The 12,699-nt window shown below is 43.3% G+C and overlaps 1 protein-coding gene across 2 annotated transcripts in view; it reads left to right on the top strand.

The window, feature by feature from the left end:
* The window catches only part of hcn4 (hyperpolarization activated cyclic nucleotide-gated potassium channel 4), a 75,153-nt gene extending 64,904 nt beyond the window's left edge, over nucleotides 1-10,249 (top strand). For both annotated transcript variants that reach the window (XM_074610733.1, XM_074610725.1), the window contains exons 7-8: nucleotides 3,968-4,132; nucleotides 6,316-10,249. In XM_074610733.1, the coding sequence (XP_074466834.1) occupies nucleotides 3,968-4,132; nucleotides 6,316-8,636 (2,486 nt within the window). In that variant the 3' untranslated portion in view covers nucleotides 8,637-10,249. The remainder of the gene's footprint in view (nucleotides 1-3,967; nucleotides 4,133-6,315) is intronic.
* Nucleotides 10,250-12,699: the final 2,450 nt, after the last annotated feature.

Raw genomic sequence — 12,699 nt, 5'->3', positions numbered from 1 at the left:
AATTTGATAAGTAAGTTTTGATTTGTTTCAGTTTTTCTATTATTCTCCAAATATATAATACTAAAATAATACTTACCATTTTGTGTGAAACATCATCATCATCATCATCATCATCATCATCATCATCATCATCATCATCATCATCATATATATATTTTCTACAACTACAGTAAATCCACTTTTAGCAAAAAAAGCCATCACTCATTTTGACGTCACATTTAACTTGGCTCCTAATTTTCTGATATTCAGGACAGTATTGAGCTCGAGGGCAGCCGCCAGCATTTAGCCCCTCAGCACTCAGAGATATCCGCTAATCTCTTATTGTCGAGCTCGGAACGGGTTCCACCAGACCCGGACCTTGCCATGGATTGTTTTTTTCCCCCGCACTTGTAGTTCAGATGGCGCCGCTAAGTGTCTGGGCTTCGCTTGCTCTCTGCAAAGACAGTTAGACGAGGCCAGAGGGCTCACTGCAGCTCACCGCCTCATCTTGGCAGTGTGGGCTTCATCCAGAAAGCCACGGGACAAGAGGATTTAATACAGAGCTGTGATGCTCCTCTCCAGAGGGGATTACTGGAGCAGTGCTTCGGGAAATGGAACCCCACCACGGCTACAGCCAGGGCTGCCCCGCTAACACACACTTACAGTACACACACACAAACACTTGTGCAAACACACAGGGTACACACACACATGCACAAACAGAAGAGCATGGTATTTTTACTCTCTCACAGCTCTCTTGCTAACTTGGCGATTGTCCATTCACCCATGCTCTCTCTCACACACACACAAACAGTAACACACACTGCACATAAGGTTGCTCTTACGTTTCGTACAGAGTACATATTCCTCATTCTCTGCGCTGTCAAATCATGCATTCTCCCTTTATCCGTTGACCTATCTCATTTTTCAAACCATCACATATAATTATAGCTACTTCACACTCAGTGACCAGAAAAATGTAAAGTCCAATACAATCTAATTGCAATCGCTGTGTAGTGAATGCAACGTATGTGAACCGTGCAGTGTTGACATTATTTTGTGTTCACTCGGCTCTAAGGCAATTTTTGAGGTCGTGTTTATTGGTGTTTTTTTATTGCCTTTAATCATATTGAGAGGTGTTTTTTGCAGTCCCTCCATATAAGTTCATGTTAGAGCTGCAATTAATGATTATTTTCATTGTTGATTAATCTGTCGTTTAAATTATTTTCTCAGTTAATCGATTTGTTGTTTGGTCTATAAAATGTCAGAAAATGGTGAGAAATGTCAATCATTGTTTCCCAGATGACATCCTCAAATGTCTTGTTTGTTTACTGGCATGGAGGAGTAAAGAAACCAGAAAATATCAACATTTAAGAAGCTGAAATCAGAGAATTTAGATTTTTTTTTCCTTAAAAAAATACTCAAACCGATTACTCCATTATCAAAATAGTTGCTGATTAATTTAATAGTTGACAACCAATCGATTAATCGTTACAGCTCTATAGTTCATGTGTTGTCTTTTCACTTTCTTTTACCTGTGGACAAAATATTTTTATTTTAAGGCTGTTGTCCAGGCGTTTATATTTTCTGTGATATATTCTAAGATTTCAGTCATCTTTGTGATGTCCAACTTTTTCTTTATTTTTGTGTTAATTGTCTTTTCACTTTCTTCTACGTGTACAGGACACAGATTTTTTGTTTTTTTAATTCAGATTATTTCATGCTAGGAAGGCAGAGTGAAGATTAAATATCTGGTGCTTACCAGCATCTGTCATAGACAACAGCCAGCATGCTGTGGCTAATTAACTGAAAGGCTTTCCCTCTCAGTTAATTATCTCCTCATGCAGCTGCCTGATACGGCTATCCTTTACAGAAAGTTTTCCATCTGCAGTTCCTAATGTGAGTGGTGTGCATTGTCAAATTGCAAGTGGCTACTTTGATCAAACGTCACCAGGCTGCTGCAAAGTAACCACACAGACTCCTACGCTCTTGTTGACATCAAACTGTCCAGTTTTATCTTTCTGTTTCACACAGCTCCCTAGTTTATGCAGAAAAAATCAACAAAACTGTGACGTCCTTAGGACACAATAGATGTCAACCTATGGCTGATGAACAACATGATGTGGTTGAACAAAATCAAGGGTTCAAGTTCCATCTGGTTCTTCAAGGCATTTCATGTTTTATAATATTCAACCAGGACTATGATGTTTCCGTAACATTTGCCTACAGTATGAATATCATGCGTATGGGTTGAGTATGAACGTCACACTGTCCAGATTAATGTGTAGATTTCTTAATATGTTGATGAGCGCTGCTTTTAAAGGAGATGAGAGGAGCTGTCGTGATTGGCCACGGTTGTTACTAGCCCCTAACACACCCAGGCTCATTGACAGCATCGTTTTTTTATCACATACCCACACGCAGCTCAATGTCATCGTACCCACATATAAAAAAACAGGGTTACTCATGTTTTTGATTAAAGCAGACATACTGTACACGGAGGCTTTTGCTGTGTGTGTGTGTGTGTGTGTGTGGCTGCCAGTCAGGAAATGTAAATGCAAAACCCACAAATACCAACAATTTATAGATGAATATCCAAAAGGGGAAATGGGACAATGGAGACAGTGATGGTGGAGAGTCAAACTATGCATGAGATTTCTGGAGATAAGTTGAAGGATTCTTTTAAAATTTTGATTTGATGTAGGCTACAGGGGGGCGGAGGGAGTAGGAAAGTACATTCTGTGAGAGAATTGAGAGCATGTGTGTGTAGATGAGCTGGAAATGGGTTTCTGAGAAAGAGGGAGTGTGATGGCAAACACAGGAAGGGAGGGCGGAAGATGAGATGAAAGCTAAAGAGAAAAGGCATTAGGGAATGTGTACAAACACATAGCACACCAACACATGCATACTTCAAAATCCCCTAACCCCTGTCCATATAAATAAATACACACATACATACAATATATAGCAATTTATAGATGCAAACCGTACATTCATATACGTATATTCATTTACATTTTAAAGTATATATAGAATATCAAACCTGTATTTTCACAATACCGTACCTCTCCCATACTGCTTTACTCTCATGAATAAAACACTGGCATCATGCATGCACACAAATATAGTACTTTGACATACATTTGTGCACGTGCACACACACACAAACACCCTGTGCAGACACTGGCTCTCACATCTGCTTGAATAGTGCATGCATGCACATGTGACACCTGCATACAATACAGACACACTTGCACCCACACCAACCGTCTCTGTGCCAGGTCTCTACAGCAGTGCAGCTTGTGTAATGGAGCATTATTTGTCCTGAGTGGGCATGGCAGAGGAGGGCTGGCAGGCCTCTAAGCTCTGAAGATGGCATTAAGTGCTGCACGATGGATTACAGAAAAGTTATTTTCTCTTAATGCTAAAAAAAACAAAAAAAACTCTTGAGTTCACGTTTTGCTTAGAAAGTGTATTGTGTTTTACTTTGTCACTTAGCATACAGCATCTGCTGCAGAAAATAATAAAGCTGTATAATCCTACTCTTTAGTATAGTGTAGTCACGATACTGGAATTTCTAACTTCAATACAATACCATGAAAAATATTGATATTCAATACCATTTTTGATACCACAGGGAAAAATTGACCACATTGAGGCCATTACATTTTTGATTTTTATTAAAAGATAAATAGCTTGGTGTGTGTGTGTCAACTCGCTGCTGGAGAGAAGAGAGAGCAGTAAGCGCAGCTGGTACCGTGTATGAATACTGTAGAAAATGAGTATTGATACCATTTCAAATATTCAGTATCAATATGTATCGACACTACTCTCTAGGATATGTTGAAAGATTAAATTACAGATAGAGAAATCGACTGTTATAAACTGGTATAACTGTTTTAATTTTCAGTTAAACTCAAAGACAGGTGAGCCTCTGGGTTTTAACTCCACTACATTACCGTCTCTTGTCTGCTGTGTTGTGTTGCAGAGATTTGTTTGCTGACGCGGGGCAGAAGGACGGCGAGTGTCCGAGCAGACACGTACTGTCGCCTGTACTCGCTGTCTGTGGACAACTTCAATGAGGTGCTAGAGGAGTATCCTATGATGAGAAGGGCCTTTGAGACTGTTGCCGTGGACAGGCTGGACCGTATTGGTAAGGAAATTCAATTTAAACAACAATTTCAGAGGGAAATCATGAAGACTTTTTATTACTGCATTTCACAAACTTTTATGAGGACATGAAATGGAAACCTTAACAACCCTTCAGTGTGCATTTTTAATATTTGCAAATAAAGCCTATGATTAATATTGATTTACCCAGTCAGCATATCAATGAGTGTATATGTTAGGAGAGGATGTACCTCTGTTTTAGTTTCTGCTTTTATTTACTCATGTGTATGTTCAGCATGGCCCAATACAAATATTTCAAACCAGAGCCAAAGCTCTCAGACAAAATTTTAGGGTTGTAAAAAAAATAATATCCACACTGATACTCAATGACTGAAATTACTTTCAAAGTCATCTGCATATAAACATGCAGATAGCGCTCTGGTTCTGAAATCCCTGCGTGACTTCTCTTACGCATACAATTGATATTCTTTCCATATCCATCGCTGTTCCCAGGCTCAGCCTGAGTAGATGAAAAATTCACAATGAAAGGCACGCCTGTATCATCACTCAGCCATCGCAGCATGCTCTGTTTTATCCTCGGCTATGTTTAGAATGGAAGATAGAGAAATTGCTTTAGGGGGTCTCTTTGTAGAAAATGGCTGCTTTGAAAAAGATGTGGTGGGCTGATAGTGATGTTTCTGTGAGATGGTCTCCTGCGTACGTCCTTTCTCCCGGGCTCGATGCTCATGTACACCCCTTCTTCCATAATTAAGTCACTCACACAGCAATGATCCACAAATTAATTAGTGTCTTGATGGACTTTGCACAATGTGATTGGGGGTGTGCAGGTGATAAAGGGTTAGGTGGTGCCAGGGTCAAGCTGGATGTAGATACAATAGCTCAATGAAACATCTCTACTAATCTGCCACCAGTCATACCAGAAAATGGAGAGATTGATCTGGGTCTAATTGCATTTACAATATCTTCGGATTTCACAGCCTTTTGTTAGCGCCAAATTGAAAATGGCAGCCATGTGAATTAACCCTGTCATCGCTAGTGCGACCATTCAGCGATGAATAATGGACTTTGCGGTCAGAGTTACACACATTTCTCTTGGAGGTTGGGTCAGCAGTCAGTATGCCTGTCATAGTGACGCAACTCCAACTTGTCTCTTTGACCTTGGGCTCAGCTCACAGAGACTTCAGGGTGGTCGTATAGGGTGGAAAGTGAAAAAGGGAAAACCGAAAAAAAGAAGAACTGTCCAGTCCATTCTTGTGGACGTGATAGATCAGGAACGCCTGGAGGGAATTTCTTCAAATTTAGCACAAACATCCACCTGGATTCAAGGATGAATTGATAAGATTTTGGTGGTCAAAGGTCAAGGTCACTGTTACCTAACAAAACACGTTTTCGTCTGTAACTCAAGAATACGCTAATTATGACAATTTCACACAAAAGTCTAATAGGATAAAATGATAAAGTGATGAAATTATAGACAGACATGGATGTAAACTGCATCTGGACTGGCTGACGGAGGCATACAACCGTGAGGAGGTAATTCTAGTTTTGTGTCATGAGGTGGCTTATCCCACAGAAGTTAGTAGTATTTTAGAACAATTTATTTTAAGATGCTTCCCTTTGACATTAATAACCAATAACAGGAAAGAAAATATGACACCAAAGAGATAATTGAAGGCTTGACCTATTATCTCAGCCGCTCACACTCTATCACGGGCTGAACCTGCATTATGTGGTACAATGTTTGCTTTATGTTTTGTCCCTGTCACCTAGGGAATCACAGTAAGAGCTAGTCAAACATACACCGCCTACACTTTAGGCTGTCATCCTGAGCTTCTGTCTCCGGGTAGTTATCTCCCACCTATCTTTTATTGTTTCTCTTATTCTGTGCTCTTTTATGCTTTGTCTTTCCCCTTCTGTTCCATCCCCCTGGTCTCTTTCTTAAATCTTTTTTTCCTTCCTTTATCCAACTTGTGATTTTCAGGTACACTTTTATTTATTTTTATTTTCTCCCTTCATAGCTGTTCCTGTGCCAGCTTCTCCTATTGGAAAGGGTTGTTGGAAAATATAGTGGATACTCGAGTACACCCAAATGTCAACCTGGTTCTAACTGCCTACACGATTTATGCTCATTCTCCTTTCATCGCTTTCTTCTCTCACCTGTCACTTGCTATGAGTCTGTTTTTGTGTTTGTGTGGGCTTTTACAGGCAAGAAAAACTCCATTCTGCAGCACAAGGTGGACCACGACCTCAGCTCTGGTGAACTCAACTACCAGGAGAATGAGATCATCCAGCAGATTGTGCAGCATGACAGGGACCAAGCCCATTGCGCCCACCTCTTCCAGAACGCCCCACCGCCGACGCCTCCTTCACCTACCCCTGTCATCTGGGCCCCGCTCATCCAGGCCCCTCTCCAGGCAGCAGCCGCCACCACCTCAGTAGCCATTGCCCTGACACACCATCCCCTCCTTCCACAAACTCTTTTCAGGCCCCCAGTTTCTCTTCTGGGGTCCCAAAAGGACCCTTCCAGCCGGTTTAAGAAGTTTCCCACATTTGTTCCCCCCACCAGAGCACCTGGCTCTGCTGGGGACTCTCCCTCTAGCACACCCTCTAAACTGCGCGCTGCGGTGGACATGCCATTGCTGGCCTCTTTTCGGGCCCTGCACATGACGTCAGGTATGGGGCCAACTGGCTGTAGCCAACAGGCCTCAGGTAGCGGAGGCCAGCGTGGACTTAGTGGGGCTGGCTCTGGGTCCAGTGGAGGAGGGGCCTCTGCCTTCCCTTTCGGACCTTACTCTTCCTCTGATTCACCTTCATCTAGTATGGCCCAGCTACACCCACAACCACAGCATCAACCTCCGTTTCGCTCCAGCACCCCACCTCTCTCAAACCTCTTCCACCAAGGATCTACAAGTGGAAGCACAGGGTCAGGAATAAGTGGAGGGGCAGTTGGAGCCTGTGGTGGTGCTACAGGGTGGTCTTCAGGTGGAGCGGTCGTAGGGTCTGTGGAAGGAGCTACAGGAGGAGACACTGCTTGGGCTGGAGAGGACTTTACAACTGGAACGATGGGGCTACCACCTGTGGGGCACTTCGGGTTGGGAGGAGCTACTGGTGGATCAATAGTAGAGATCTCAGGGGAATCATTGGTAGGGGTATCTGAAGGATCAGTGGGTGCTGCTTGTGTCAGGTTGGCAGGAGGGGCATCAGGTGCATCAGCGGGGGGCATTACCTGTGGGTCAATAGGAGATGCAGCCAGGAGATCAATAGGAGGGACTTCTAGAGGATCAATAGGAAGAGCTTCTGGGGGATCAGTGGGAGGGTCTTCTGGAGAATCACCGGTAGTGACGACCACTGGAGGATCGTTAGGGAGGGCTTCTGGTGGATCAATGGGAGTGGTTTCTGGGGGATTGACAGGGGGGGCCTCTGGGGGACCACTTGGTGGCGTTTCTGGTGATTCCATATTAGGGAATCCTGTAGGATTGTTGGGAAGGATTGTTGTTGGATCCACAACTAGCCATATAGGAGGTATAGGAGGTTTGAGCGGGCCAGGGGGAGTGGTGATTGGGGGGCATATTGGTAGAACATCAGGAGGGGCAGTAGGGAGCCATATAGGAGGGTCTACAGCTTGTCCTGTAGGAGGAACTTCTGCTGGAATTACAGCTGGACTTCTTAGTTCCTCCCGTTGTCAGAGTCCTATATCTACCGGCTCGTCCAGCCCAATGCCAGGTCAGCTACTCCTTAGCCAGCCACCTCCCAAGCCTCCTCAAGTGGCTCCTTTGCAGCAGTTTGCTGGGGGAGGCAGGACTACCAGTGGCTTAAACCTCTTCCCTTCCCCTCCCCATGGCTCCCCATCCTCTAACAGAGGACAGCACAGCCAGCAGCCTGCTGAGGGCTCCCCATCTTCCCTCAGCCATTTTAGCCTGGCAGGCCTCCAGTCTGGCTTACTGCCTCACCAGATGTCCCTGGAGAGGTCTGCTCTGGCCTCCTTGGCCCAGTATGGTTCAGCAAACGCCTCCCCCTGCCTTACCCCGGTGGCGCCCAGCCCTACTGTTCAAAGCCCAGTGGCGGGCAGGACTTTCCACTACAGCGACCCCTCGAGTGCCACCGGATCCCACAGTTCTCTGCTCCTGCCTCAGTCTTCTTTCCCTTCGCAGCTTCCCAGCCAGCCACACACAACAGGGAGAGATTCTCCGCTGGGCCGCTTTTCCGAGGACCTAAAGCTTTTATCCAGCTCGCACCCATCTGTGCCCCAGGAGGTGGCCCAGACCATAGGCCACCATACTGCTTGCTCCTCTGTGGAAACCGGATATTACCCCTCACCCTTTTCCTCACCCACTCTTGTGCCCAAACCCTGTAGCTCAGTGCCAGGGCACATGACTCCTCCAATCCAGACGTCTCCGGGGCACCCTCACCAGACTCAGTCCCCCGGGGGGACGTCCCCGGCCTTGCCTCTACGGAGGGCCTCTGCTGCCTACTCATCAGATCTAGAACCTCAAACTGTCCGCTCTAAACTCCCTTCCAATTTGTGAGGATTGATCACACCCTCCTGTGCTCCTCCAAACTGAAACACACACACACAAACTATCTCCGTGTGTGGCTTTCTTTTCTTTCTGTCTTCAGACTTCACTGTGTTCCACCTCTCATTTTTACCAAGATCTTAAAAATTACTGTGATTTAAAAAGACACTTTCCCGGGTAACTCGGATCTCTAGAATACTCTATATTTGTTTTATGCGTTGTCCTCTTTTTTTTATTCATACATACTGTACATAGATAGAGATATATTTAAATGATAAGTTAATCAAGGGACCAGGAGGGTGTGAAAAAAAGATCTCCATTTAAAGTCATTATCTTTATTTCTATAACTATGCCAAATTCATCTGGTGACGTTTTGGGAAGACAGTTCAATGGACTACACAATAATACTCTTTTTTCTGCAGGAACCTATGCACTAATACCTGCATGTATAAATGCTTTTTGTGTGTTTAAAAAAAATTATCTACATTTTTAGCTAAAAGAACATGCTTCGAGACAGGCTGACTCTTGTACCATCTCATACAGGATCACATATTGTTGATCCTTAAATGTATCTATTAGATTGTACTTATTTATCCTCTGTATAAACTTTTCAAAACCTAATGAGAGATGGAGAAGAGATTTTAGGAAACCAAAAAAAAAAGTATTTTCCTGTGGGGTAATGATTCACCTCCTCTTGGCCCGTCAATCCTTATTTTATACCACTTTATCGTTATAATACTGTTTTTTGAAGCAGGGGGGAGAGGGGTTCAGCGAGCTACCCTCCATCTCAATATTGAGACGTAACAGTATGTGAGCGACTGGCTTTCTGCAGAGTCCTCAACCATGTCCTAACAAGCTCACTTTGTCTTCCAAGCTCATGCCGCTAATGTGTGTAGAAAGCATGTGTTGTTTTTCTTCCTGACTGTGTGCAACTGTTAATGTGTGAGTGTTGGTGAGAATACGTGCGTGGTTCAGTGGAAACAGTCGGATGCAAGAAAAGACTTTTCCCTGGACTGATCAAAAGGATGTTTGCCTTTTTTTCCCACACAAAACCTAGAACTTCCATTAACCACAGCTTGTGTGTTGCAATGTGTAGCACTTCGAAAAGCCCCAAAACTAGACTTTCAGTCATTGAGCAAATGCATTACATATACAGTACACAAGCTGAAATATCCGAAAAGTGCTGGAAACGGAAATATGCCACTTGATATTTGATTTGTGCATTACTTCTTCTACTGTAGCTGCTATGTGATCAACATGGACATGGTTCCTCATTCATTGAAGGCCAGTGCTTGAGTTTGAGATGATGAATGTATGTACATTTGGTGTTGCTAAAAGTAAATACTGTAGCTATGGTGGATGCACTGAAGGCACGGTGTCCCCGGAGCTTAAGAGACTGTTCCGTAACTAAGCAAGGTCATTGGTTAAATATCTTTGACAGACATTTTCATCAGCAGCCCTTTCTCCTGCCAAAGTGTCCTTTAGCAAGACACGGAACCAACTCAATTGTTGTGAGGCAATCTGGATATACGACTCAGTATGTTGCCTAAAACAGCCCCACTCTTTACTGCATGTTCTCCATAAAGTATTGCTCTACTGCTGCGCTGCTTCTGTAACTCTGAGAAGACTTGTCAACATTATTGAAAGATTGAATCTGAAAATTGAGATCTGATTCATATAATATACATACACGGAGCACATCTAGATTTAGCTGCAGTCAAAAAGCAAACATGGGAAAGGGTCCATCATAGATTTCTATTCATTCAGAATCTGGTGGCACTGCCAGAGAGCTTCACAGTGGTCAAGAAAAAACTGAATACACAGTGGAGGAAGGTATCACTAAACTCCCCAAGGAGAGGAGCAGTGATATGCTTCTACATGTTTGTCTGTAGCTCATCACCAAGACGGACCCGGGTCCCACTCAGACAGCTGAGTCCCTAACTCAGTCACAGCACTCAGCCACAGCAGCCTAATTTAACAAGACATGCCTGTAATCCCTTGACCCTCGCAGGCTATCATGGACTCCCACACAGAGGTGCAGAGTGACCACGCTCTCCCCTCATTACAGCTCCCAGAAGTCCCTATAATAAGGTATAGCGATACACATGACATGACACACAGCTGCACGTATGCACATTTTGCAGACACGCACACAACAACAAGACATATATATACTGCTCCTGGCAAAAATGAGAAATATTCAACATTTCTATTTTTTACCCGGAGCATTTAATGTTGTTGAAAATATCCTCGACTGAATTTGCAGTAAACTAATCTATGACCAATTGATTTTCCACTTCCTTCAGATCCGCCGGGCCAGTTTATATAGCCAGCAGCTCTTACCACTGTTATGATTAGTGATTTAATGTATGATTTTTGTTGAAGACATGAAAACATGCACTGTAACTACAGCTTTTAATCTTCTGGGTTTTTTTAAGCAACACTGTTGATTAAGTGTTACATTTTAGGGTGTATAGAGTGGTGCAGGAATGAGTCCTAAAACCCAGAAATGAGTTAGCATTTTAGCACTTCCGCTTCCCTCGTCTGGAAGTCAATGTTTTTTTTTAATGGGTTTTTAGTTAGATGCCTAATATAAGGTCTGTGGTTAACACAAGCTTAAGAGATTTTAACATTTTGTTTCTACAATATAAAATATAACAGTAAATATCCCACTCGTGAATTTTGAAGCTTTTACGTGTCTTTAAAAAGGCGGTTGCTAACAAGTGGCTAAATGAGACTACAAAACATCATAATGCCGACATTTTGCAGCATCGTTTGTGTACTGTATACTCGCGCTTTTGCGACCGTGGTGTAGTTTGTTTATAGCCTAACATTAGCTTTTAACTTCTGGCGATTGCATTCACTCTTCAAAAATCATAAAAGTGGTGTTCATTTGTGAAGATTATCTTACAGAACAAAACGTGTAAGTGTCATAAACGTGTCTTTGCCACAGAGCTTATTTTCTGCAATAATCCAAAACTCAATGAAAAAAATCCTATTTACTTGTTGTCGAGGGAACCAGGCCGATTCGAACTTCCAGTTTGGCCTTCAAAAATACGTCATCCCTGCACCACTCTATTGTGTTGTTTGATTATGTATTTTCTTATTTTTGTTTGGATAACTGGCCAAATGTAGACATTATTACGTGATGTCAAGATCATTCCAGTCCAAAAAAAATTATCAGTGGTAACAATGGTAAACATATGGCTTTGTTGTCTTTCTATCAGAAATGCCTCATTTTGCTAGTACACGCAAAACCAACAGCTCAATACAGTAAGTCCAGGCATGATCTGTGTTACTAATCATGTAGAAAAACAACTGACATAGGATTAAACCAGGCGGAATGAGGGGAAGTGGACGCAGCAAGAACTCTATGATTAGCTTATCATTACAGAATTACTCTTGAATTAGATTACATAAGTGACATCAATAATGGATCATAGCTTTATCATCTGGATATGCATGACCTTTTCATGCTTGTCTCCACAGACGGAGCAGGCGTTACTAATGGCTACAGCACTGTTTTGTTCACCTCTCCCACATTTAACACCGTGTCTACATCTGCAGTAAACAGCTGTCTGAGAGGCTCTGAAACACATTGGCCTTGCACCTCGTGGTAGGAAGCCCAGGACTCTTTAAGACCACCATCCAGACGGGGCTAAGGGATGGGAGGGACAGAGCTCTGTGACAGAAATGACATCAAGTAAACACATAGAAGTGTTTCACCGGAAGAATACTGATTGTCTGCACACGGTGTAGGTGTTAAAACCTTGGTCTTCCTGTACCTGCTAGCCTTGCACTGCACATAAATAAACAGACTGCTGTGTCTCGCACATCAGGACAAAGTCCCCTTCTTCCCTCACAATATGACCTTATTAAGGTGTGGAGTTGGAGAACAGTTTGAAGGCGGTCAGCGAGACAAAGGTGTAGATGTGAAGAGACATTGATGCACTGAGGGAGTGACGTAGTAAGATTTATAGCGACGGGGAAGACAGGTAGACAGGCACCCTATGGGGTACTCATGCTGATGGGGTATCTGTTTCTCGGGAGACGTGTAGCATGTCGCCCCCGTCCT

The sequence above is a fragment of the Sebastes fasciatus genome, chromosome 2 (assembly GCF_043250625.1).
Source record: "Sebastes fasciatus isolate fSebFas1 chromosome 2, fSebFas1.pri, whole genome shotgun sequence".
Taxonomy (NCBI): domain Eukaryota; kingdom Metazoa; phylum Chordata; class Actinopteri; order Perciformes; family Sebastidae; genus Sebastes; species Sebastes fasciatus.
Note: the sequence above shows the minus strand (reverse complement) of the source record. Positions and strands in the feature narration are given on the sequence as shown.